The 27,770-nt window shown below is 40.9% G+C and overlaps 1 protein-coding gene across 2 annotated transcripts in view; it reads left to right on the top strand.

Annotated features, from left to right (window-relative positions):
• The window catches only part of LOC126212942 (uncharacterized), a 485,086-nt gene that overhangs the window by 331,083 nt on the left and 126,233 nt on the right, over window positions 1-27,770 (top strand). For both annotated transcript variants that reach the window (XM_049940460.1, XM_049940459.1), the window contains exons 16-17: window positions 7,051-7,121; window positions 9,366-9,588. In XM_049940460.1, coding sequence (XP_049796417.1) covers window positions 7,051-7,121; window positions 9,366-9,588 — 294 coding nt within the window. The remainder of the gene's footprint in view (window positions 1-7,050; window positions 7,122-9,365; window positions 9,589-27,770) is intronic.

Here is a 27,770-nt window from a genome sequence, read left to right as displayed (position 1 = left end):
TCATGGACAAGCACATAAAATAATTTCTCGGGGCTACAAAGTAGAAATTCCCGAAAAAAACTGATGCGTGAAAAAGGCCGATTTCAGGCAGGTGCATTTTTTTTTTTTGTTCAACCACGAGTAACAAACTTTTCTGTTCCGTATTCGGAAAAACCTCTTCAGAGGTGGATTCTAAACTCTGTCATCGATCCAAAAATACAATTAAAAAAAAGATTTTTTGAACCAAAAGATAATAAACCTCTCCTTAAAGATGTGTCGAAAGTAGAAGGAATCAAACCAGTGTTTGTATTCGGAGTATACGCTGATGATCCACAACACTACGATCACCAACCTATTATCGATATAAGCCCACCCAGGCAACAGCAGTGTCACCTGGCGAGGAATGACTGCTGGTCAGACACACACACGTCGCATGTGGTACCAGTGAGTGTGCTGCCCGTGTGTAGAATTGGGAAGGCGTGCGACGTAACTGGGTTTGAACAAGGGTAGATTGATGTGGAGCGGACGCTCCGCACGAGCATTTCGGAAACTGTACGACTGGTGATGAAGACGAGGTGAAACGACATATAGACGTCGTGGGGTTGGGCAGCCACCCCTCGTTACAGATGTCGGCTTCGTAGGCTGAACAGGATAGAGGAACAGCACACATGGCAAACTGTGGTGGAACGAGCATCACACTTTAATACTGGGCAGTGTGCAAGTGTGTCTGAAGACACAGTGAGTGCATCGAACATTCCCAACGATGGGCCTCGGCAGCCGACGACCCGTGCATGCGCCAATATTACCACCGCAACATTGGCCAACTAACGCTGAAATGGGCAGGTGGCCATGGGCACTTGACGTTGGCACAGTGGCAGAGTGTTCCACAGTCTGATGGATTCCGATACTTTCTTCATCGTGACGATTGGAGGCCGCGAATTCGTAGTCTTGCAGGAGGACTGCTCCTTGACCCCTGTACTGCAGGCCTGACACAAGCTGGCGGCGGCTCCATTATGCTCTGGGTAACATTCACGTGTTCATGTGGCCGTCCGTGGGTCCAGTGGAGCTCGTGCAAAGCACTATCACGGCCAGGGAGATCGTACGCTTGTCGCAGCCCACGCAAATGCCCTCATGATGTTCATGTTTCCCGACGGCCGGGGAATTTTTCAACAAGATAATGCGCCATGTGGCAAGGCGACGAGTGTGCTGGAGTGGTTCGAGGAACACAGCGGCGAGATCCGATTGAGGTGCTGGTCACCTAACTCGATCTGAACCACATCGAAAACATCTGTTACTGGAACTGATTGACATGTGTGTGCAGATGTAGTGCCAACTGTCTCCAGCGACCTATCAAGTCCTCATTACTTCTGTTATCTGTGTCAACGGTGGACCTAGCGGCTATTACGGAGGTGCTCATGTTCCGGCTGATCAGTCCTCCTTGCAGGATCTTTTTCCCGCCGCAGCGATGTCGAGGATTTGATGTTTCACTCATTCCTGATATTCACGGTACACTCGTGAAATGGTGGTACGGGAAGGTCCCGACTTCGTCGCAATCTGTGTCCCGTCGCTCGTGCGCCGACTATTACAACACGTCCCAACCCACTTAGATATTGATAGCCCGCCATTGTAGCAACAGTAACCGATCCCACAACTGCGCCAGACACTTGTTGCCTTATATAGACATTGCCGACCGCAGCGCCCTATTCTGCCTTGTTACATATCTCTGTATTTGGATACACATGCCTATAGAGTAAGGTGGGGTAAATCCTACGTAGTAATTTCTTGTGGCTATAAAACGCTTTTCCGAGGTTCGATCTTAACTTTACATACGTTAAATTATAGGTAATATAAAGGAGCAACTGTTTGCAAAATATTTTTGTTATACCATCAACAGCTTTTGAGATATCAGTATTTTAAGAAACGTCCATTTTTCCATTTGCAAAAATGGTGAGCTAAATCCGATCCCCTATTTGTTTGGCTGATTTTGTACAGAAATAGTTCTAAATCAACGGTTTTTTTGGGAAATAACTATAAGCAATTATGTTTTTTACATAAATGAGCAAAATGTATCCAAAAAAATAACAATGTTTAGAGTACAAAATGTACTGAGAGTTAAATAAATGTAAATTTCAATTGAAAAAAGACGATTTCATCGCACGGCGGTGCAACAGCAATGTCGATCTCGGAACGTTAAATCACGAGCAACAACTCCTAAAGACATTCCCATTTGCACTGCAGCAACTGCTCGGCCAATATCGTTTTGATTGCGTTTTGCCGTTTTTCGTTTGTAATGTCGTACAATTTTCCTAAAAATAAACAAAATTCCCTTTGTTTCCATAAATAAATAATTCCATACAAATAAACGATAAAAAATATGCGCTCGGATTTACCCCACCATGCCATTTTTCATTTAACACACATAGAAACAATTTACACGAAATTTCCAACAAAAACGATACATACACTGAATACGTCACTAAATACACTACAAAATCACTAACTATTTGTTTTGCGATCGTTTTATTTAATAAGGTGAATCTAGTGATGCAATTTGCACAAAAATTAAATTGAAACAATCGAAAACACACTTGTTGTCTTTTGAGCGTCTAAATTTCAAATGCGACAAAGCTGTCAAGGTGACATTTTCGTTATTTCGAATGCTCCGTATGGTAACACTAATGCGAAGTCGCTCCGCTTTGCCGTTTCTCACAAATAGAGGGCGGATGGGTTTACCCACACAGTCGGATTTACCGCACCTTACCCTACCAGTTTATCTGACGCTTCACTGTATTTACATTAATGGTTTACAAGCCACGATACAGGCTGTAGCAGAGGTTACATTATGTGGCCAATATCACTTCTCTCGTCCTGTTTTCCTATTCTACCCATGAAAGTCTCAGGAGTAATGAAGGGTCACCAAGGAAAGTAGTAAATTACTTTCTTGTACAAGTCAGTGTTTTGTTTTGCACAAATCGCCTAAATATATGTTTCGGGAAAATGAGGAAATTGTCATTCATTTCCGTAGTGTCAGGTTTCGAAGATTTTGGTTGCACATATTGATGAAAACTTGAACTGGGGAAACGCCGAAATAGTTGAACGAAATGTTTCAATTAGTTTGTCGCATGAAGTAATTACAATCACTAGGCACATAGAAGTCACGTGTTGTTCATTTTCTGTGACTGATATTAAAGTGGATAATATTTTATAATGGCTCCTTGCACAGATCAGAATTACTCCCAGAACAAATTAATGAAAGTAACAGCTGCAGAATTCGAGTGAATTTAAATTTTGCAGTCTGTGTTGTCAAAATCGTTGCTGTAAAACAATTAGTCAGTCTACCCAAGGAAATAAAATGCCTGATACACAGAAAAAGTGTATTTAAATGCTGATGAATGCCGTTTCTTCTAAACAATTACTTATAATGTACACATGATATCTTGAAATATGTAGCTGTATGAATACATTCGTTTTTGTAATACGCGTGTACTACTTTTGTTCCATTGGCCTGCCGAATATGTTGTTCCACATGACCTTGACTTTTTTGCGGTTTTCCGAATAAAGTATTTGTTTTCGTTGATAAAAAGAAGGAGACTTTAAAAAAATTTGCATAGTTGTATAAGTCTTACTGTAGATAACAATTAAAAAGTATTGGTGAGGTTTTTCATTAAAATGTTTTTGTCAAAACAAAAAAGAATAACTGAATAATTCGAAATTGGTTTTTTGGCATTTAGTATGAAGTTGGCAGCACAGCACTGGCAGTGCCATCTGGCTGGGTGTTTGTTCATCAGAAGACATCTGTGTGCTGGTCCTCTGCAGTGGGGTACCTGGGCAAGCAAGAGCTCTGGATGTTTCGCAGTGAACATTCCCCATTGCTTCTCGAGGAAGTGAAGCTGTAATGTGCTTGGTTCAAATGGCTCTGAGTACTATGGGACTTAACTGCTGAGGTCATCAGTCCCCTATAACCTAGAACTACTTAAAGCTAACTAACATAAGGACATCACACACATCCATGCCCGAGGCAGGATTCGAACCGGCGACCGGAGCGGTCGCGCGGTTCCGGACTTTAGCGCCTAGAACCGCTCGGCTGTAATATGCTTCTCAAAGCTGAAGTAGAGGCGTTTGAGATACTAACCGTAGGCTTCGACCAGTGACTTAGTAGTGACGGATGTCTCACAATAGTTTCTTGGTCAGCTTTTGGAACTGCATTTCCGTATAGCGCTATTTGTACTCATAATCTTCGATGGTTTAGAGCCAAATTATATTTTTAATCCGTGCTGTGTATGAGAAGCGGTTTCGAGCCAAATTATATTTTTAATCCGTGCTGTGCATGAGAAACAAAATACTGTCTCCTATATTTCGTAGGGAATTACAATACTCTGTCAATTTATCAGTCTTTTTTCTTCACGAATACCTTTTTATTCGTACTATTTATCGTTCTCCCCACTGTATCTTCAGGCTTCTTTTACTCGTACAGTACTTGATTCGCATCCTTTCTGACAAATAGTTGAAGTTGTCGTTGTGATACTTTCTTCGATTTACTATTGGTACGTACATAATAATACTATGCATGTATCGCTGTCTCCACTTGAGCTATATAGCTAAGATTTGTATTCTGGTGCTATTTAAGATTTACTTACCATAAATAAATTTTTTACTTCCGGTAAACCTTTCGGAGCATAAGGTCATGGTCCACGGAACTCTCCTGTTTCTAATTTTCTTAGGCCGGGGCAAACGCCACTCGCATTCTAACGGGCTCGAGATTTCCCATTATGCTGCAGCGTTCGGTACAGTATCGAACAATCACTTGACATTTGAGTAGCGCGGCGCGAGTGCAAGATATACGCAAGAAACTCCGGACTAGCACAACAATAAGATGTGGCTCTGCTTAAAATTAGACAATTTCCTGAAACACTGGAGGAAGCTGCTTCAAATCCTACCACTGCAAAAACTCCTATTATGTTTAAACAAATTTAGAATATGAGTTCCCGTAAAGTATCGCTATGTAAGGATGTATATACATTTATGCTGATTTTAAGCGAAGGTAACAGACATTGTCTTCCAGAAAATATTACTTGAGTGAACCCAGTATAATATTTTATTTGTTTATGAGGAGCGGTAATTATATGTTTTGAATTAGCAATTGAGTCCCTGTTCACATATTACAATAGCACATAAAAACGTTACCAGATTTTAATTGGCATGAACACAAGACGGCAACATTCAGATGGAACAGTTTAGACCATTGGTCAGTAATTATATGCCGAACAAACGAATTGTGTAGTAAAAAAGTGACAGTAATTTTCATCGCGAGAATCAATTACAGCTGCGAGATCTGTCTTGTAGATATTACACTAGATCTCACTAGATTGGGGGGGGGGGGATAAGCGAAAGCTCGAGAATTGTACAGAATCATAATTAATATTTTTATTTACTTGTTGCCGTTGTCACGCATTTTCATTTCAGTCGATGTTTCACAGTCATTTTTATTACTAAAACCCACAGCGCATTAAAAACGCTAAGTCATGTTGTGATAGAGACGTGTTCAAACACAGCCCTAGCGTTTCGTCCAGAACTGCGCTGGAGGCTTTGTGCCTCCGGTGAGTTTTGCCGACTGGCTGGTCGGACGTCTAAGAGCGACATATGTAGTGTAGGAAAGGGGCACGATCGGAGTTACACATGATAAGCGGAGACGATCTTCGTCAAAGACAAACTGTAACTGTCGATTGTCGTTCTGCCAGAGATCAAAAACGGTTTAGTGATTCTGCAGAGCTACTGTCCATTTGCCGCTAAGTTTATATAGTCTCTTCTTTCCTGTTGTAATTATCCCTACGTTTATACATTTCGATGGCTTCTCTACATAGCCGTGGGTAATAGCTTAACGTCGTACATAATATTTTAGTTCCAGAAAAATTCGCTTCGTGACTTTCTGGCTGAAGAGCATGCTGTGCTACAGCGGATTTGTCTATTTCCCCTACTCGGAAAAGACTTTTGTGTTCTTACCCGTGTCTCTCGGTCTTTACAATTATAAACTTTCCAACATGTACGCGCCATTTATATATGCCAATGCTAACAGAGGAGGGCGTTTATCTTCACAGACCTTTCCTTTGTTGGTCTAAAAACCGGTCTAATTTCATGTTTCTGTAAAATCTTTCCAATCCGATCTGTTAGATTTTTAGTAAAAGTTCAGAAAATCCCCACGGACTTCTGGATGATACGTTAGGAAAAGGAGGTTTTTGTGGACGACGACCTCATATCGCGAAAGGTTTACCGGCAGCAATATCATTTAGCCATGAAAGCCTTCATTCTATCAACGAATTTTTAGTTCATTCGGTGGGTCGTGATGCCTATTACAGTTGTTGAACTTGTCTTTACGATTTGTGATTTGCTTTATTTACAAGAAATGTTTACCTTTTTGTATGTGATCCATCACAATAGTTGTAATTTGAACTAAAATTTCCAGATGCAGTAAATTCTCGTAATCAAAACGGTATTTGTAGCTTATGTTTCAAAACATCGACAATGATATGACGCTATACTCGTGATGTAGTTTACGCCGTTTGTCACTTGTTTACTACGTCACTGCGCTAGCCGGTTATTAACCTTCCAGATTCCTCTTCATTCCACTTCTAAAGGCAGACGTAGTTTACTCCTTGTTACATTTTTGGAGTGGATGTCACATTTAAAATTTTACAAAGGACGCAGTGTCCAGGTGTTTGTCAGTGGCATTATTTATCGCACTGCTCTCTTCAACAATCTGTTTGTACAATGCTAGCTTGTGAGCCCTACTTTCAATACTATACCGTTAGTCAATTCACGATTCTGCACTTTACTCAGTCAGTTGTTTGACAATAAAAGTTACTGCATTCATCACTGTCATCGTATTCTAATAGGCATTTGACACGACTATAGTTTCTAAATTTTAATCCCTTTTTTCTCTATGCCTTTAGAGTTACACATCACAATAACAATTACTGTATTCTTCGTTATAATGATGTTCTTATGAACAGTGTGCAGTCTCAAACTTGTAATTTTTTAATGATGCTTCTTTTTAATTTTGTTTTCCTTTTATAGATCCCGTACGAGGTGACTACAAATTTTCTGCAAGAGATGTAGATCGAATTAGTGTTCTCTTGGAATGGTCTGTAAGTATACAGCTAACATCTGTTGAATAAACAACAACTTATATCAGTGAAGACAAACTTCTTTACCAAGACCGCTAATAATAACATTTATTCCAGACAACTGGTTTCGGTAATTAAAGTTAAGATCTTCAGATCTCGACAAACAGGTCATTGTAAATAATGGCAGTAAAAGTACTCTTTCTCATGTACTAGTAGATACATGACAGACCAAAAGACATGTATCCGCATGTCAAAATTTGGACAGCTAAATGCATAATTATTCATCACATATATCTGTCTTGTGTCACTCAGAACAGGGTACATCATTGAAGCCAAGTGTACACGTGTGCTGCCACGCACAAAATTCATTCTATCGTTGCCTCCTGCTTACAAAGTTATTTCTGCTGTGCAAAATAAAATTTGTTTTAAACCTCTGAAAAACAAATTTAGTAAGTGTCATCACATTCATGTCAGAAGATCGTTAAATTAATGAATAATGTTAATGCTCTAAACCGAATAAAAAATACAAGGTGTCATTTAAAAAAGTCATACCCCTGTTCATATCTTCGAGAAAAGAAAACACAGCTACAACGAAGGCAATCCTGCTGATTGATGTCCCCTGACGGATAAAGAAAATTTGCTTGAAGCATTTTGCAATTTGCATCTGGACAAAAAGTTATTTAGGGTGGTCAAGATAAATGGGACACCCTATATATATATAATTTTTGTTATATTTACGAATTATCATCACTTTAATTGCTTTGTAGCTTTCAAAGAACACAGTTTCATCCGTGATTATCATCACTTAATACAGATTTATGATGCTTTTCATAGTGTACCAGGTGTAGAAGTATGAAACCGGAATTTCCCTATAGATGGTGCTAGCCGTCAGTGTAGATCCCGTGAGAACGTGTCTGCAATGCCATCTGCTTCGTGTAATGGCTGACGACGAATGTCGAAACACAGTAACCCAAGTTCCACAAGTCGGGGTCTGTGTCAAACCCGTCAATATGTCGAGTTTTGTGCCTACGAACTACGATCTGCAGACAGCATTTGAAGAAAACTGCTGCAGAATAGCATCGAATGCTTGTCAAAGCTTTCGGCGAACGTGATCTTGGAAAAGCTCAGTGTTCGGAGTGGTTCAAAAAATTCATAAGTGGTGATCTTGATGTGAGAAGCGACGAGCCCGGGAAACGACCGTGAAAGTTCGAAGACAACGAATTGCAGGGTCTTATTGGATTAAGATGATACTCAAAGAGAAACTCACGGAATAACTGAATGTGACGTAGAAAGCCGTTTCTCTTCGGCTGAAAGCTATGGGGAAAGTGCAGAAAGTGGGAAAATGGGTTCCGCATTAATTGAATGAAAGCAAACAATTCGAAAATCACTTGCGAAATTTTGTTCGGTACATTCAAAATAGTCGTTTCTCCATCGAATAGTGACGGGTGATGAAAAATGGATATATTTTGAGAATCCTAAGCATCGTAAATCATGGGTTAATCCAGGCAAACCGTCAACATCCACTGCAAGACCAAATCGCTTTGGAAAGAAGACAATGCTCTGTGTTTGGTGCTATCAGAAGGCTGTCGTCTGTTATGAAAAGCTAAAACCTCGTGAGACCGTCAACACTGATCGCTACCAACAGCAAATCGATGTTTTAATTCGAGCATTACCTGAAAAACGACCGGAATATGGAAAAAGGCAACACAAAGTTATATTGCTCCATGATGATGCCCCATCACACAACAGCAAAACGAGTCAGCGAAACGATCGAGGCGTTCAGTTGGGAAGTACTAGGGCATGCGGCTTATTCTCTAGACTTGGCTCCGTCCTATTATCATCTATTTGAATCACTGGGGCTGGGAGACTCTCTCACTGAACAACTCAACAAGTCGTATGAAAATGTACGAGAAAGGTTCGCTGACTGGTTCGCTTCAAAAGATGAGCTGTTTATTTGGCATGGCATTCATAGCCTGCCGGACAGGTTGGAGAAATGTATAAATAGCAATGGAGAATCTTTTGAATAAAATATTGTTTATCAGTTTTAATTAGAATAAATTTAATTACTGCAACCAAGTTCCAGTTTCATACTTCTGCACTTGGCAGTTAGAACATCAGTAATCAATATTTTTATTCCCATATCTCCTGTTTACTTCTGCCTTGATGTCCTTTCCCATTTCTTGATTTTGTGCACGTTATCACTCGTTAGAGACTTTGTGAATGTTTGACTGCATCTGATATCAAGATATTTTAATTTGTGAACAGTATGAACATGAGAAGACATCATTGCTATGTGAAATAGCGGAATTTGAGCTATCAGTTCTCTCTGGAAGTGAGCATCTTAAATATCTCGTAACTGAGAAAAATGGCAGCAAGCGACTATCAAATATTATGCCCGACACGAGCTATCGCGTCCAGCTGATTGGGAAAACTGTGACTGGCAAGAAGACTCTACCTGTAGAGATTACACTTCACACCCTGTCTGCTGGTAAGGAAGACGCCTTTGTGTTTTCCCTGTGCGATTTGTAATACTCTAAGACTAGGTTATGTTGTGTGGAATGGTGTTACTTATTTAACAAGTTTTGCAATAGAAAGGACGGAAGTATGGCTAAGAAATACAGATATGGTGGAGAGACTGTGAATGGCGAGGAAAGTAATCCCTATACCACAGGCCGAGTGAGCAAGAGATGCACTCATGAAAGACGCTGCTCTGTGTTTAAATTCCAGTCCAGCATTCTGTGTTAATCCACAGAGGGATTTCGTAATTGTTCAGGGCACTCTAGTGTAGGGTAAAAGTATTTTTCTAATCTTTAAGCCATACCAATGACAGTACCACACCTTAAATGAAATTACTAAGTGCTTATGATAGCTCAGAAAAGATGAATGTAATGTAAAAAAAGGATGGCTTAAGTATGATAATTTCCTATCTCTTGACTTAATAACAAGACTTATATGGATGAGTTCACTCAGAATGCAAATTTATGTGTATTGAATGTTGTTTACGATAGTGAAAATTACATAAAGAAAATAATACGAAATCTAACACAGCACTCGTTCTTTTCTATAGAGGAAGTATTTGCCAAACATTATTTCAACTGCAGTCTATTTGACAGTGTTTTTGATTGATGTAAATACTTATTATAGAAAAGAAGGTCTGCTTTCCAGATAAAGTTGTCACTTTCTGAAGTATACCAGCATTATTACTGCGTATACTTTATTCAATTGAACTGCAAATTTGTAACTCATACATTCAAGAATTTAAGCGCAATTCATGTCATGATGAGTAATTTAGAACGATTTTTGTACTGGGGAATCACAGATTAGAAAGAAACAATAAACATCCCTATCGTGTATAAAACAGCCTCAAACGTCTGATTATGTTACAAACGAGTTAATGTGTTAAATATCACAGCTAAGTGTGTAAAACGTTAGGAAAAGTTTGAAATTGAGTTTAAAGTTTATTGGGAATCACTAAGTGCTCTCATTCTTAGGTACTGGATGAAAAATCCAGGGTATTTTCACACCATCATTTACACTGCCCCAAGACAAACACACTGTAAAACTTGTCTTAATTCATTAAATTTTTAACGTGAGACTATACCTGTTAAGTAATGGACTATGACAACATTTTAATTTTTTAAGTTGGGTCAACAATTATGTGAAATACTGAACATTTAATTTTTGTTGCCCCTTGAAGCCATTATGCAGGCAACTTTCAACTGGTGCTATGTTCTAGGATAGTCGCTCAGTAATGCAGACAACATACAGGGTGGTCCATTGATCGTGACCAGGCCAAATATCTCACGAAATAAGCGTTAAACGAAAAAACTACAAAGAACGAAACTTGTCTAGCTTGAAGAGGGAAACCAGGAAAACAGATGGTGCTATGGTTGGCCCGCTAGATGGCGCTGCCATAGGTCAAACGGGTATCAACTGCGTTTTTTAAAAGTAGGAACCCCCATTTTTTTACATATTCGTGTAATACGTAAAGAAATATGAATGTTTTAGTTCACTTTTTTTCGCTTTATGATAGATGGCGCTGTAATTGTCACAAACATAAGGCTCACAATTTTAGACGAACAGTTGGTAACATGTAGGTTTTCTAAATTAAAATACAGAACGTTTGAACATTTTATTTCGGTTGTTCCAATGTGATACATGTACCTTTGTGAACTTATCATTTCTGAGAAAGCATGCTGTTACTGCGTGATTACCTGTAAATACCACATTAATGCAATAAATGCTCAAAATGATGTCCATCAACCCCAGTGCATTTGGCAATACGTGTAGTGACATTCCTCTCAACAGCGAGTAGTTCGCCTTCTGTAATGTTCACACATGCATTGACAATGCGCTCACACATGTTGTATATGTTCTAAGTATGTGAGCCTTATAGTCGTTACATAATCATGCAACTATCAAGCAAGAATGTACAAATAACAACACTGTGTCATCTGTTCACTATAACAATGCATTCGTAATTTCTTTTTTAACATTGTTCCCGAGGTTCTCGACTGGATAGCTATTTTCAAAACATTGTTACACGTTAACAGTTTCTAAGTTTGACAAATTGTACCAGTAGTGCGAAGTGAAAAATTTTGTAGCAAAGGCTAAGTTAAAAATCAGATTATCTTTCAATAAATGGTTTTACATGTGAAATGTGGTGCTATCTTTTACCCTTTCTAGTGCGCAGAGTTTCAACTTCAAAGCAATTATCATGTTGTATACTTCGGCAAGGAATGCTAAAATTTTTCTCGTGGTTAACATCTATGTTATTTTTCTCTGTGCCAGCCGGCGCACGTGGCTGCCTGTGGTGCGAGTCATTGTCTGTCTCTTTGTTGGCGCGCGTCGTTGTTGGGATTTGGAGATCTAACTTCTACAAATTCACCTTGTCGAGAGGGCCCAGCCCTGTTTGAGTCCCGCCAGTTCCGATGAAACTCAGGTCCGTCGTTATGTCGGTAGTTTCCATAGTTTCTTTTTTTTCGGTCATGTGGTGCAGAATTTCTCCCAGAATCGTAACTGCGCGATGGACCATTGCGTCTGACGTTATTCTGTCTCCCTTCATAATAAATATTTTGGTTCCCATATTGCCTGTTTCTCTGGTTGCCTCTGTGATAGTCATTACTATGGAAATGCGATCTTTCTCTATAACTATTATTACTCTGGCAGTGGTTGTCATATGGGTGGTGTCTGTTTTGGTCACGATTTGCGTTGTAAGAATAGCCTTGTCGTGTCCAGTTATTGTTTCGGTCGTCATGGAATTGTGATGGATGTGACCTGTAATGATTGTTTTCCTGTATTCTGGATCCCCGGTTGTCAGTGTCAATTTCCAATTCTTGAAACAGTCCCTGAAAACCTTAAATGTCATCTTTGCAACGTCCTGACAAAATAATATGTCGTAAATGTTCAGGCAATTTTATTAAGCAAATGCGGATGAGTTCCGAGGGGCTGTATGGGTTTGACAGGTACTGATTCTTGTGCAACATGTCTTCAAAATATTTGACGAGACTGAAAAATTCAGATTGTTGAAGTGTCTCATCATCATGGTGCTATGTTTTACGCGATCTTGAGTAGCTTGAGACCTATTTGCTGGGAGGAAGTCACGATAAAATTCTCCTTCAATGTGACAATCGTGAATGACCGATCGCGTTCTTACAGCTGGTTCATTCTCTAAATAGCCGCACATAAATTCTAATCTGTGCTCTAATGACCAGTTGGGAGGAAAACAAAGAGAGAATTGATGAAGCCACGCTTGTGGATGAATGTGGTTGCCAGAATTCTTAAATGTTTCGAATTTACGTGTAGTAATAAACAGCTTATAGTCAAAATCATCATGTCGACGAGTCGCATGACGGTCATTGTTACGTCGTTTCGGCGGTTCTATCTCAAAATTCGGTGTACCTTGCCAATTTCTTTCATAATTTCCGAAGTGCCCTGTGTCATTAGTTTGCGGCTGTTCCTTTTTTTTAAGTCCCTCTCCCCATATTTGAGCGCGAGTGTCCTCTGAAATATGTAATTCTTGTATTACCTGTGTCAACTGATCTAGTACTTCCCTGATTTCTCTTTGGCGTTGCGTATTAATTTGATTCTGATTTTGTTTGAATTTCCTAATTTGTTCGCATTCTTCTGTGTCATTAAAGACTACCGGTTTTGTGTAATTCAGATTATCATCTACCTTCGTAGATGAATTATTTAGCTGATCCGAAAGTTCGACTACTTTCTCTGATAGTGAACTAATTTCCTCCATGTGTCTTTCTGAGCCAATTTTCAGAGTATCTACTGTGACCTTTAAGTTTTCCTGAGTTTTTGCATGTAGCGCAACCGAATCAGTAGAGGCAACTGAGACAATTTTAGCCCGCAAGGTCTCATGATTTTCATGAACAATAGTTTGCAGTTCTTTTATAGCACCTTCGTGATTCTGTAATGCCTTTTCATTCCGCGAAAAAATAGGTTGAAAATGCTCACAAATTTGTGTTTTTACGGCATTACAGACTTTTTGACATTTCGATTCGATGTTATGTAACTCAGTAGTTATATCTTCACGTGTTTGTTCAAGTGTGGTGTCTAACTTTTGAATATTTCGTTCCATTGTGTCTAACTTTTGAAGATTTTGTTCTATTGTGTCTAACTTTCGAAGATTTTGTTCCATTGTGTCTAAGTTTTGCAGCTTTTGCTGTGTTTGTCTCTGATTTTGTTCCATCGTGTCTAACTTTTGAAGATTTTGTTCCATTGTGTCTAACTTTTGAAGCTTTTGTCCCATTTGTTGTATTAATTGTAATAACAATGCACTGGTGTCTGAAACATGTTCCTCAGTGCTTTTCGGCAGCGAATTTACACCGGCAACATTCACATTTTGACAAGAAGAAAATGTGTCTTGACTTATTTGAGAAAACGGTGAGGACCCAAAACCTGAATCTACAGTACTTGCGAGATTGTGTCCTGTCATTTCGAATTCCTGAGGCGAGCTGTTGCCGACCGATCGATCGATAATGCTTCCCTGTTCGCTAATTGTTTCACTGTCTACACCGTTATTTGCAGCCTGCTCAATTTCCCTATGCACAATTACCAAATTACTACTTTGAACATTAGTTAATTCATTACACAGTGGCGCTAACACACTGCTTTCGTCTTCACTGTCATTTCTCAGTTTACTTTGGAGCCTAGTATTACGTTTTTCACACGCCATTATTGTCATAATATTTCACACGATAACACAGAGAAGCATAATTTGAAGAACAAAATAAGAAAACACATTAACGTAGCATTGAAAATCATATCTCGTTAGTTGCAAACGCAGCTGCGAAATACTTGGTACAAATATACAGGCATGCCACAACTGTTTTACTGTACAACAATGAAAAACTACAACTACAAAGGAAATTCTCTCTATAATTACGCGCTAGCAATAAACAATAGCTACACTAATTACACAAACTACAAGAAAAAAATCAGAAGATTCCAGTGAGGTATCCTCGGCTAAGGGTCGACATATTAAACGTTCCCTTACAAAAATTTATGAATTACTGTGCTGATAAACCTCTTACATTATTTGATTTTCAAAAAGCTGAGCAGAACTGAACATACTCAGACATTTCGCTCTTTACCTATTCTGATCAACACTAAACTGGTACACAATATTTTTAGCGTAACGCAATCTGACTTTCAATAATCCCTACAAAAGAATGGCCCTGACCAACATTAACCTATACGTTTCACAAATCACTTACCTCACAAAAATGTTCGTTACTCGAACTACTGCAATACAGCGAGCGCGACTACTGCCAGCTAAATAAAAGATTCTAACTACTGAAGCCACTAACTTCTGATAGGCATAGTTAGGAAAAGAAAGATTTTGTTAGAGAACAAGCAATGTATTTACCTTAATAGTGTCCAAAAGTCATAATATATATAGCAGTTCATGGCATCCAGTCTTACAAATTTACTGTCTCTGATGGACACACGTCCAGATCATCCGCTCTCAAAACTCCACCATTTCTCTCCCCACATCCACCACTGCTGGTGGCTCACGTCCAACTGTGTAACGCTACGTGCTGTTAACAGCCAACTGCCCAACACTACAATACCAAATTCCAACCATGCAAACCAGCCACAGACTGCACACAGCACAGTCAGTGATTTTCATATAGAGCGCTATGTGGCGTTACCAACATAAAAACCTAAACAGCCTACTTACAAGGGGTATTTATCACAGGTCTACCTGAAACTACTGAAATGAGAGAAGGTCTTGACTACAAGTTTGTCCTGTATTGTCATTTAAAAGAGTACAAAGTCCACCAAAACACACAATTCTTCGCAAAAAATAACTATCTGCCTATTGTTAGGATTATCACATCCACGTACATATCACACCCATTTAATAGTAGCCACCATAATAAGTACAAATTTCTCTACCTGTTACGACTTTTAAAGAGTCAATCAGCGTTAAGAAATCAAAATATCCACGGGTGTGCTGCCGGTCTATAGTGTCCAACGGGCACAATATTTCGGCGATCATACATGTCGCCATCATCAGGTGAACTGACGGACTGAGCTCCTGTGAACGTGCCGGCACGGAGATCCTTACGCTATGGCTGCTCAGAGGGAACTGGGTTCGGTCGCGGCGGCGGCCGATTTAAATACCCTCCGCCCGCGACGCGCTCCCTCCGCCGTCCGCGCCCCGCGCCACGGTCGCGCGGTGGAACAGATTACGACGGCGTCTGAGATGACGTCGGTGTGATGGCTCTGTCCGCCGTGGTTGTCACAACTATGCGTTTGCTCGATTTACTCTTGATTAACCCAATCGCTGGTTCCCAAGCCTTGCTAAGATTATAGCCACAGTTACGGTTTATGAGGTCGTCATTGGTGCGAATTTCGATGGCCTCTCTAACAACGCTGTTCCAGTATCTCGACGTCTGTACCAGAATCCTCGTGCGGTCATACTCCATGGCGTGATTTTCCGACTTGCTCTGATACATCAGTCGAGTGTGCCTCTGGTGTTCACGGCATCGATCCTCGACGGTACGCATTGTCTGACCAATATACGACTTGCCACATCGACACGGAATCTGGTACACGCTGGCCTTCTTCAAACCGAGGTCATCTTTGGCGCTCCCCACCAGTGCACGAGTTTTATTTGGAGGACAAAAGACAGTTCCGACCTGGTGTTTCTTCAGAATGCGGGCGATTTTCCCCGAGAGTGCGCCTGTGTATGGAATAAATGCAGTGCCTACCTCCTCCGTCGTGACTTCATCCATCTCAACAGGTTGTGCTGCAGTGGTTGGGCGGAGAGCACGTTGAATCTGCCACTCTGAGTACCCATTTTTTCGAAATACAGTTCTCAGGTGTTCCAATTCCTGGGGTAGACTCTCTGCGTCAGAGATAGTGCGCGCCCTATGTACTAGAGTTTTAAGTACCCCATTCCTCTGTGAAGGGTGGTGGCAGCTGTCTGCGTGCAAATACAGATCAGCGTGCGTTGTCTTCCGATACACCCCATGATCTAGGGTGCCGTCAGGCCTTCTCTTGACCGTCAAGGAAAGGTAATTTACCCTCCGTTTCAGTCTCCATAGTGAATTTGATGTTGGGGTGTATGGAGTTTAGATGTGTAAGGAAGTCAAGGAGTTTATCCATACCATGTGGTCAGATGACGAACGTGTCGTCCACGTAACGGGAAAAGCAAGTAGGTTTCCATACGGATGACGACAGGGCTTCCTCCTCGAAGTTCTCCATGTACAAATTCGCTACCACTGGTGAGAGTGGGCTACCCATGGCGACTCCCTCCGTTTGTTCGTAGTATTCTCCATTATAAAGAAAATACGTGGAAGTCAAGACATGCCTAAAAAGTTCAGTGGTCTTGTCGTCAAACTTCTGACTAATCAATTCTAGTGACTCTCGAAGGGGTACCTGTAGTGTTGGCAGAAGAGCCAACACTGTTTTTCTAGAGGAGGCCGAAATGCACGCGTTTAATTACACGCTGACTGGCGTGAGGTCTGGAACAGTTAAAGGAATTAATAGTAGCAAATAAAGTAAGTAGTTGATATAATACTTAACTTTAATCCACAATTGTAGAACATCGCTCTTGATGATACATGCTTCACATAATAAATATCAATTGAATACGGCGCCTTGCTAGGTCGTAGCAAATGTAGCTGAAGGCTATGCTAACTATCGTCTCGGCAAATGAGAGCGTAGTTGTCAGTGATCCTTTGCTATGAACGTCGGCTGTACAACTGGGGCGAGTGCCAGTACGTCTCTCTAGACCTGTTGTGTGGTGGCGCTCGGTCTGCTATCACTGACAGTGGCGACACGCGGGTCCGACGTATACTACAAGACCGCGGCCGATTTAAAGGCTACCACCTAGCAAGTGTGGTGTCTGGCGGTGACAGCACAGTACCCTCGTAAACAAGGAAACGACGTCAAAACTCACCATGATATCTGACTCATCCAACCTGAAGCTATCAAGGCATTTAACAAAATCCACGGAACTACGGACAGTGTTGTTAGAGAGGCCATCGAAATTAGCACCAATGACGACCTCATAAACCGTGAGTGTGGCCATAATCTTAGCAAGGCTTGGGAACCAGCAAGTGGGTCAATCAAGAGTAAATCGAGCAAACGCATAGTTGTGACAACCACGGCGGACAGAGCCATCACACCGACGTCATCTCAGACGCCGTCGCAATCTGTTCCACCGCGCGACCGTGGCGCGGGGCGCGGACGGCGGAGGGAGCGCGTCGCGGGCGGAGGGTATTTAAATCGGCCGCCGCCGCGACCGAACCCAGTTCCCTCTGAGCAGCCATAGCGTACGGATCTCCGTGCCGGTACGTTCACAGGAGCTCAGTCCGTCAGTTCACCTGATGATGGCGACATGTATGATCGCCGAAATATTGTGCCCGTTGGACACTATAGACCGGCAGCACACCCGTGGATATTTTGATTATCAAATACGCCGGGAGAAACTCAAGAATCACAGCGTTAAGAAAGTTCAACGGTGTGTATCATTTCCAATATAGACTTTCAATAATGCACAGTTCACCAATATCTGAAGCTGAGAATTACGGTTACATACCACGCCAAGTGGAATTTTTAAGCTCATCGGAAGAAAGTCGCAAAAATCCCTAGTCTTCTGTAGAAGCTTTTTTGCCACCCGATAACCATCATTTTATGAACCACACTTCTTGTTAACGGCGATTTCCCGAAAAGTGAATAAACTGGGAAAAGTCTCATGTACTGGGTGAACATTAATAAAACCGACAAACTGGAAGGACGGATCCCTGATTGGTAATGGGGGAAAAAAGGTCCTATGAACATGTGTCCGGGAACGCGTCGTTGCTACGGTAGCTGGCGCTGACGAATGACAGTTCCACTGACCACGTGCCATGTCTTCCTGGTACCTGTATGTTGCAGGCTGTGTGACTGCAGCGTGGTCTGGTATTCATGCCGGGAACAAGCACAAATTGTGATTCTATAGGGCAAAGCAGATGGGAATCGTAGAGAGGGAGCTATGCCAAAATAGTAACCCTCACAGAAACCGACTGTAACATTTGAAGTCCTTTTTGGGCGTTTGTTTGATCACGGGTCCTTTGAGACAGATGAACGTGGAGGACTGTGCGTACAACGGATTTGGAGGACCGGCTTCTACAGGCTATTGACACGAACCCTATTACAATCTCCTGGCTAGTGTCCCACCAACACAGTGTAAGCCGCAGTTGCTTACAGTGGCTTACAAAACACTCATTCGACCTATACTTGAGTATTGCTCATCAGTGTGGGATCCTTACCAGGTCGGGTTGACAGAGGAAGTAGAGAAGATCCAAAGAAGAGCGGCGCGTTTCGTCAGAGGGTTATTTGGTAAGCGTGATAGCGTTACGGAGATGCAGACTCTGCAAGCTTTACGGAGATGCAGACTCTGCAAGAGAGTCGCTCTGCATCGCGGTGTAGCTTCCTGTCCAGGTTTCGAGAGGGTGCGTTTCTGCATGAGGTATCGAATATATCGCTTCCCCCTACTTATACCTCCCTAGGAGATCACGAATACAAAATTAGAGCGCACGGAGGCTTTCCGGCAGTCGTTCTTCCCGCAAACCATACACAATTGGAACAGGAAAGGGAGGTAATGACAGTGCCACGTAAAGCGCTCTCCGCCACACACCGTTGGGTGGCTTGCGGAGTATAAATGTAGACAGTTATGTGTACCCTGCATGACAACGGCTACTGTCCCTGTCACCTGCAACGAGTGCAAGGATTATCAGAGGCGGATTTCCCTCTACGGGAATGATTTTATCGATATTTCTCGCACAAGATTATCTGAGTTATGGGATTTCTGGCATCGGTCGTCTTTCCCGACGAAGCAACCTGTACCAGAACTGCCATCATCAATCTGCATAATCGTTGACTTTGGACTACAGACAGTCCTCGGGGAACGGTTGAGGCACCCCATCAGCATCGGTTCAGCAGCAACGTGCGGGTGGGGATTCTTGGCGACCACATTCTTGCACCGGTTATTATTCCACAACGCCTCGACGGAGGGACGTAACAGGACTTCTTCCGGAATACTCTGCCTAGGCTGTTTGAGAGTGTGCCTTAGGCAGTACGATAGGGTATGTGGGTTTTGCATGACGGAGCACAAACCCACTTCTGCATTACAGTTTGTCGACACCTCCACAACATTTTCTTCGGACATTGGATAGGACACAGTGGCCCCGTAGCATGGCGTGGCTGGATCAGCTGACGTAAACACCATGGATTTTTACGTCTGGGGGCATCTGAAAAGCATTGTGTGTGCTGAATCAGTTCCCGATGTGCTGACGCTTCAACACTGTGTCCTCCGCGACGCCTCTAACACATTAGGAGAGTGGTTGGAACGTGCGAAAGAGTGCAGCAGTCCATGATGCGACCTGTGGACGCGTGCATTGCATCCTATGGAGGACACTTCAAACATCTCTCGTGGCACGGATCCGGTGCAGCTCTGTATTGTGTTCCACGACGATTTGTTGCCGTAGCACGCACAACATCCATTTACAGACACATGTTCACAGGACACTTTTTCCTCCATTTCCAATTAGTTTGTCGTTTCTATTAATGACCACTCTGTACATTTGTCTTAACGCCACAAGTAAAGATTTTGGTTCTACGAACTACTTGGCCATAAACACATCATACAGTGTATGTTATTCCCTGCTAGATTTCACGACGAAATTCACACGCTCATTCATCACAAATCACAGTAAATTTCAAGGTTCAAATGTGACATACCATCACTCACTCTGACAGCGTGACATATCAAAATAATGATGTGGACACATTACTTTTTGAAAGCTCGAAACATTACATAACTTACACTCTTCAACAAAATACTGCTTAATTAACTATTTGCTGACTAAGTACGCATTTTTAAAAATAAGTATCGTAGTGTCTGAATGATGACTGTAATGGGAAGTTGTAAATTTTATTTTTTAGACAATTTTAAATTTCTCCCAAATTATTTCAAGTACGAAACTGAGAATGCTACAACACTACTCGGGAAGACTATAAAATATCATATACAGGGTGATTAAAAAGGCAGTATAAATTTGAAAACTTAATAAACCACGGAATAATGTAGACATGGAGGTAAAAATTGGCACACATGCTTGGAATGACATGGGGTTGCATTAGAACAAAAAAAAAAAAAACAAAGTTCACAAAATGTCCGACAGAAGGCGCTGGACAGCCAAACTGCTACTGTGATGGGTGAGAGGTACGCAGATATGTTACAGAATCGCATCATTCCCAGCCTGGCTGATAAAAACCTGCTGGAACGTACGATGTTTATGCAGGATGGCGCTCCACCCTATATTGCTAGACTCGTGAAAGATCTGTAGCGCGCGTCGTTTGGTGATGACCGTGTGCTCAGCCGCCACTTCTGTCATGCTTGGCCTCCCAGGTCCCCAGTCCCCAGTCTGTGAGATTATTGGCTTTGGGGTTACCTGAAGTCGCAAGTGTATCGTGATGGATCGCCATCTCTAGGGATGCCGAAAGACAACATCCGACGCCAATGCCTCACCATAACTCCGGACATGCTTTACAGTGCTGTTCATAACATTATTCCTCGACTACAGCTATTGCTGAGGAATGATGGTGGACATATTGAGTATTTCCTGTAAAGAACATCATCTTTGCTTTGTCTTACTTTGCTATGGTATAATTGCTATTCTGATCAGATGAAGCGCCATCTGTCGGACATTTTTTGAACGTTTGTATTTTTTGGTTCTAATAAAACCACATGTCATTCCAAGCATATGCGTCAATTTGTACCTCTCTATCTACATTACTCCGTGGTTTATTCAGTTTTCAAATTTATACTGACTTTTTGATCACCTGGTAGATCGGAGTATGGGAAATGAGTATTATTTTACAGATTGGTGTGTAATTTTCCCACACGTGGAAGCATGTGAACACGACAGCTTGGAAAGAGGAAGGCAGCGTAGAAAAGACATAAGGCCCGCTTTTGAGTGCTCTGTAGGGAGCCCAGGCTACTGAGGAGACCTCTCCCCCTGTCCTAAGTGCCAATGCAAATACCCACACAATTCACTTCCTGCTTTTCTTAAATGTTTGTCGCAAAACTGAAGAACTATGTAAACGGCAGACCAAACTGAACGTCTCAAACTACAAAAATGATACATAAAGTATACATCTACATCTACATCTACATGGATACTCTGCAAATCACATTTAAGTGCCTGGCAGAGGGTTCATCGAACCATCTTCACAATTCTCTACTATCTCGTATAGCGCGCGGAAAGAATGAACACCTATATCTTTCCGTACGAGCTCTGATTTCCTTATTTTATCGTGGTGATCGTTCCGCCCTATGTAGATCGGTGTCAACAAAATATTTTCGCATTGGGAGGGGAAAATTGGGGCATGGAGTTTCGTGACAAGATTCCATCTTTTAATGATTTCCAGCCCAAATCCTGTATCATTTCTGTGACACTCTCTCTCATATTTCGCGATAATACAAAACGTGCTGCCTTTCTTTGAACTTTTTAGATGTACTCCGTAAGTCTTACCTGGTAAGGATCCCACACCGCGCAGTAGTATTCTAAAAGAGGACGGAGAAGGGTAGTATAGGCAGTCTCCTTAGTACGTCACATTTTCTAAGTGTCCTGCCAATAAAACGCAGCCTTTGGTTAGCCTTCCCCACAACATTTTTTGTGTGTTCTTTCCTATTTAAGTTGTTCGTAATTGTAATACCTAAGTCTTTAGTTGAATTTACGGCTTCTGGATTAGACTGATGTATCGTGTCATGTGGATGACATCACACTTTTCGTTATTTAGGGTCAACTGCCACTTTTCGCACCATTCAGATATTTTTTTCTAAATCGTCTTGCAGTTTGTTTTAATCTTCTGATGACTTTATTAGTCGATAAACGACAGTGTAACCTACAAACAACCGAAGACGGCTGCTCAGATTGTCTCCCAAATCGTTTATGTAGATAAGGAACAGCAAAGAGACTATAACACTACCTTGGAGAACGCCCAAGATCACTTCTGTTTCACTCGATGACTTTCCGTCAATTACTACGAACTGTGACCTCTGACAGGAAATCGCAAATCCAGTCACATAACTGAGACGATATTCCCTAAGCACGCAATTTTACTACGAGCCGCTTGTGTGGTAGAGTGTCAGAAGCCTCCCGGAAATCCAGTAATACGGAATCGATCTGAAATCCCTTGTCAATAGCACTCAGCACTTCATGTGAATAAAGAGCTAGTTGTGTTTCACATGAACGATGTTTTCTAAACCCATGTTGACTGTGTGTCAATAGAACGTATTCTTCGAGGTAATTCATAATGTTCTAACACAATATATGTTCTAAAATCCTGCTGCATATCGACGTTAACGATATGGGCCTGTAATTTAGTGGATTACTCCTACTACCTTTCGTGAATATTGGTGTGACCTGTGCAACTTTCCAGTCTTTCGGTGCGGATCTTTCGTCGAGCGAACGGTTGTATATGATGGAGCTAATGCATCTGCATACTCCGAAGGGAACCTAATTGGTACACAGTCTGGACCAGAAAACTTGCTTTTATTAAGTGATTCTTTTATTAAGTTTCGAATCAATATCCATATTCCCATACCTTACAGCTCTACGAACTAGACAAGCCACATACTTAAAAAAAATTTTCCAAATACCAATATTTTACAAATTCATACTCTTCTTGAAAACTGTTAAATCTGTTTACGAAAACAAGTTTTACTGAAACAAAACTTACTTCCTAACAACAAACTTTTGCATAGGTGAGTTCAAACCATCACTTTTAAACTGAATTTCCCACATAAAGTTTGGATGACGTTTAGTCCATTATTACTTAACGTTGTTTCTCTTTTCTGAAATTCCCTGGGACCTGAAATACGGATTTATTTGCTCTTCGTCCAGTGTCGGTTTTTTCGCCCTTCCAAAATATTTCACAATCTTTCGAATTTGATCTGTATCAGTTGAAATAATTTTGTTATGCCATCTAATGGGTAACTGGCCACCGAAATCCATTATCCTCTGCTCTGGTTACTATTTATTACTTACATAAAACAAATACGTTGCCCACTAAAGCAAAAAATTAATTACATTTTATCCACTGTTGACTGAACTTCTGTCCAGTGTACAAACTATTTTGTCTGCCAATGCCCTTGCCACAGTGGTAACGCCGGTTGCCGTCAGATCACCGAAGTTAAGCGCTGTCGGGCTGGGTTAGCACTTGGATGGGTGACCTCCCCGTCCGTCGAGCGCTGTTTGCAAGCAGGGTACACTCAGCACTTGTGAGGCAAACTGAAGAGCTACTTGACTGAGAAGTGGCGCCTCCAGTTTCCGAAACTGACATACGGCCGGGAGAGCAGTGTGCTGACCACATGCCCCTCCATATCCCCATCTAGTGACGCCTATGGGCTCAGGATGACACGGCGGCCGGTCGGTACCGTTGGGCCTTCATGGCCTGTATGGGAGCAGTTTCGTTTTCTATTTACTTTTGTCTGCCAAAATACTCATTGGGAAACCTTTCTTAAACTATTTCTAAGTATCACATTGTTCAGTAGCAGTAATTTCCCAAGTTCCTGCTTCCCCTAAAATTTTAAGTAATAAAACCTATCTTTTCTATCAATAAATAATGTAGCAACGAAAACAACCAATTTTTGACAGTGTAACGCAACTGGATAGCTAAAAAAATCTACTTACCACGCGACAGCAGAACACACACACCTAAAAGAAGGTCATAATTAGGCAAGCTTTCGGAGCCAGTGGCTCCTTCTTCAGGCAGAAAGGTTGAAAGGGAAAGAAGATGGGTCTCAAAATAATTCCAAAAAAATTTTCGAGTAACACTACCAGCAGGATAAAATTTAAAAAAAACTTTCTAATTGTTATATAAGCGACTTCAGATGACTCAGTTGCAAAATTACATTCACCATCATCAGTGATTATCCAGCTGTTCTTCTCTATGTCAGCCAATCTACAATCATGCTCATACAAACTACCCTCTACATTATTAACTGCATGAGACAGCTGATGTAGGATAGCTTCTATTTCATTGCGTCATACACACACACATTCTTTTCAAACTGTACTTATTTACCTTTTCGTAGCGATTCCACTATAGTAACCTTTTTCATTACTTTTACACATCATCATTTAATGAATGTGACCGTCATTTTCTTTCTAGAGCTATTCAGTTCGTTCCCTCTCTTAATTAGATTTTTACGTCCTCTGCGGACCTCTCACATTTGGTATCAACATGAAAAATCCTTTCCTCAGATTTCTTACCAAACACATCTAAATATATCCCTAAATTTGCTTTAACTTAGACTCCTGGAATTCAATATGTCCATTAACTTCATATTTGAAACTACTGAGTCACTAGGTAAACAACTTATATAACTGTACCGCTGATCATTTTTCTGACTGCTGTTACTGGATTGTTGCTTAGTTTCGTGACTGATATTACCAGACTGTTGATCAATCTTGTTGTTCTGTCCTCTAGCCAAATTACTTATTTTACTATATTGTTCATTTATTGTGATTATTAGTTTCAAAAACATTTCCTGAGCACTCTCAGGTTTATATTCCTCATGTGTCGAACTGTATGGCATCTTTATGGTCTTGGAACAGAGTCGTGAGGCTTCTCCCAGTTTTTCCTGTATGCTAAGAGGGGCAACTTTAGAAACTGAGCTATACAAGATCTATAAGATCTATAACATCACCTATGCTACAGGACTTCCCCCATTGCGTCCAACTCTGGGATGCTATTCCAATTCAGGAGAGCCCTGGCAATAGTGATTATGTAAGGGGGAAAAGAAACTGAAGATATGAAGTTGGTGTTGGGTAGGGCAAACCATCTGAGTAATTCGTGCAGCAATGTTGACCACAGTGTTGTGGTGGTCTAAAGACCCGGGTTCACGTCCTGACTGTTGCAAAAAATTTAATTCATTTCTCCTGCTTCCACCATTATCGTAGATAAAGATGAGACTTTAATGTCTCGGGGAAAAAGTGGCATCAAAGACAAATCACAAAATATATGCGATTTTGGTGAAGTTCAGGACAAAGAACATCTTCTACAATGTTGTAACCGTTCGACATATGTAACCCTTGATGGACTGCGTCTTGGCAATAATGATGCACTTAACATGGCCAATACTAGGCTGAAAAACTGCGAAAGTAATTTTCCAGTCTCTAAAAAGTAAAAGGTACATGTGCCAGTGTGTAAATATCTATTCACAATTTTTTAAAATGTAGCCTACACAGATAAGATTGCTACAAAACTTGTCTCAGACACATTTAGTGACAACCAGTGCCATTCTACTGATCAGGCGTGCACAAACACAAACAAGTGCAAATCAGAATCGTTCTATACTGGCTAAAATGATCACCTTTGACAGTGACCTGCTAAATTTACAGACCTTGTCTGACGTGTAGGGAAAATATGATCTACAGAATGAGTTGTTCCTTTCAGCTCTCAAAATCATGAATGGAATGTGTATGTGCTACTGAAACATACCTAAACTACTTTGATGTCAATGATGAGATTCTACAGTTATGATTTTGGACACATAAACAACGAAAACTAATGAAAGACTATATTTCATCGAGTTTTCAAGTAGACCTGAAAATTAATTGGTGTAATACTATGTAACCAAAAATTTGAGAAGAAAATTTTAAAAATTAAATCCGTCGTATAGTCATTTGATGACATTTACCTACGGAATTTGAAAATAATCACTCAAAGTGCAGAAAAAAGCCACACCCTTAAATTGACCTGGTGTGGTTCAGGCAAATACTGTTTTAAGAAATGCTACTGTGATATGTCTGAAATGAAAAATTTATAGTCAATTTGTTTAACCAATTTTGAGCTAAGACAGTGAAGCAAAGACATTTAATTCAAAACGATTAAGGAAACTTAGTACACCACAGCAGCAGTAGCCCTGTTTGTTGGATGTTAGTAGAAGAGTGAAGAAAATAAGCAAGTGAATAAGAAAACTTACTGAAGGAGTAGATAGGATTGTGATGGTTGTGCATATAAATTGAAATGGAGCTGAACATGACACATAGTAGCTAAATGAGTACTAAACAGATCAACGAAGGTCTTTGCTGGATTCCAAGAAACAAGAGAGTAGAGAAAATATCCTAATGGAAGAAGGATAGATAAGAGAAAACACACAGGTCCAGCAAGCATGCATATGAGTATAAACTCTATTTCTTGGAGAAGTCTTGGGGAGGCCTCTATCCGTCATTGGACACGAAATGCCTAAGATGATGATAATGATGAAGTCAGTCCCGAGTTGCATCATAAAACAGGAAAAAAGGGACCAAACAAGTATGTTTTGAACTAATTCTGTAAATCAATAACAATGTGGAAAGATGTGCAGACTTGTAGAATTGAGAGTAGGTGACAAAAATATTGTATTATTGTAGCAATGAAATATAGTTCACTGATATTAGAAGAGTTGCCTGCGATTTCAGTTCGTATTATATTACAGCTACTGGTAAATTAGTGCAGCAGAGATTTTGTAACCCATGAAACACAATATCACAAGAACATTCAGGTACCAATGTTAACAATTTATCCTTATTTTTCAGACTAGTGCGAACAAATAAACTCTGACATATCATACTCACTGATAATGAAACATCAAGTTAATTTAGATCATTTACAGGGTAAACCCCTATGGTGTTTCTAACATATAGCGTCTGTATGAGTTGTAGCCTAATGTTGCACCCGCAATGGAATTCTCATGTATACAAATGATTAAAACGGCCCTGCTATTGACAATCTACGCCTACAGATTTGCGTAAAATGAAACTTGGTATTGTGGTTTTACTTTGCTTCATTTTAGCAATCAAACCAATTACTGCTATTGGGATGCTACTAGAATGAATCACAGCTTGGATACCATAAATGATTTATTGTCGAGAAATATATAGAGTACAAAAATTCTGTAAATATGGTAGATGCCACCCTAAATGTAATTTCTAGATTGGCGGAACATATTTTTCACTTTCCTGGGACCATGTCCCGCTTTATTACATGGACACGAAGTTGCCTGTTACTGATTAGCGGTGAGAAACGGAAGACGTGCACCTTGACAGACACTTTCGGAAAAAGCTCAGTTGACAAGCAAGTAGAACTCAATCCATTTACTGTGAGTGT

This window comes from Schistocerca nitens, chromosome 11, assembly GCF_023898315.1.
Source record: "Schistocerca nitens isolate TAMUIC-IGC-003100 chromosome 11, iqSchNite1.1, whole genome shotgun sequence".
In the NCBI taxonomy this organism is placed as follows: domain Eukaryota; kingdom Metazoa; phylum Arthropoda; class Insecta; order Orthoptera; family Acrididae; genus Schistocerca; species Schistocerca nitens.
The sequence above is the reverse complement of the archived record's forward strand: the minus strand, read 5'-3'. Positions and strand labels throughout refer to the sequence as shown.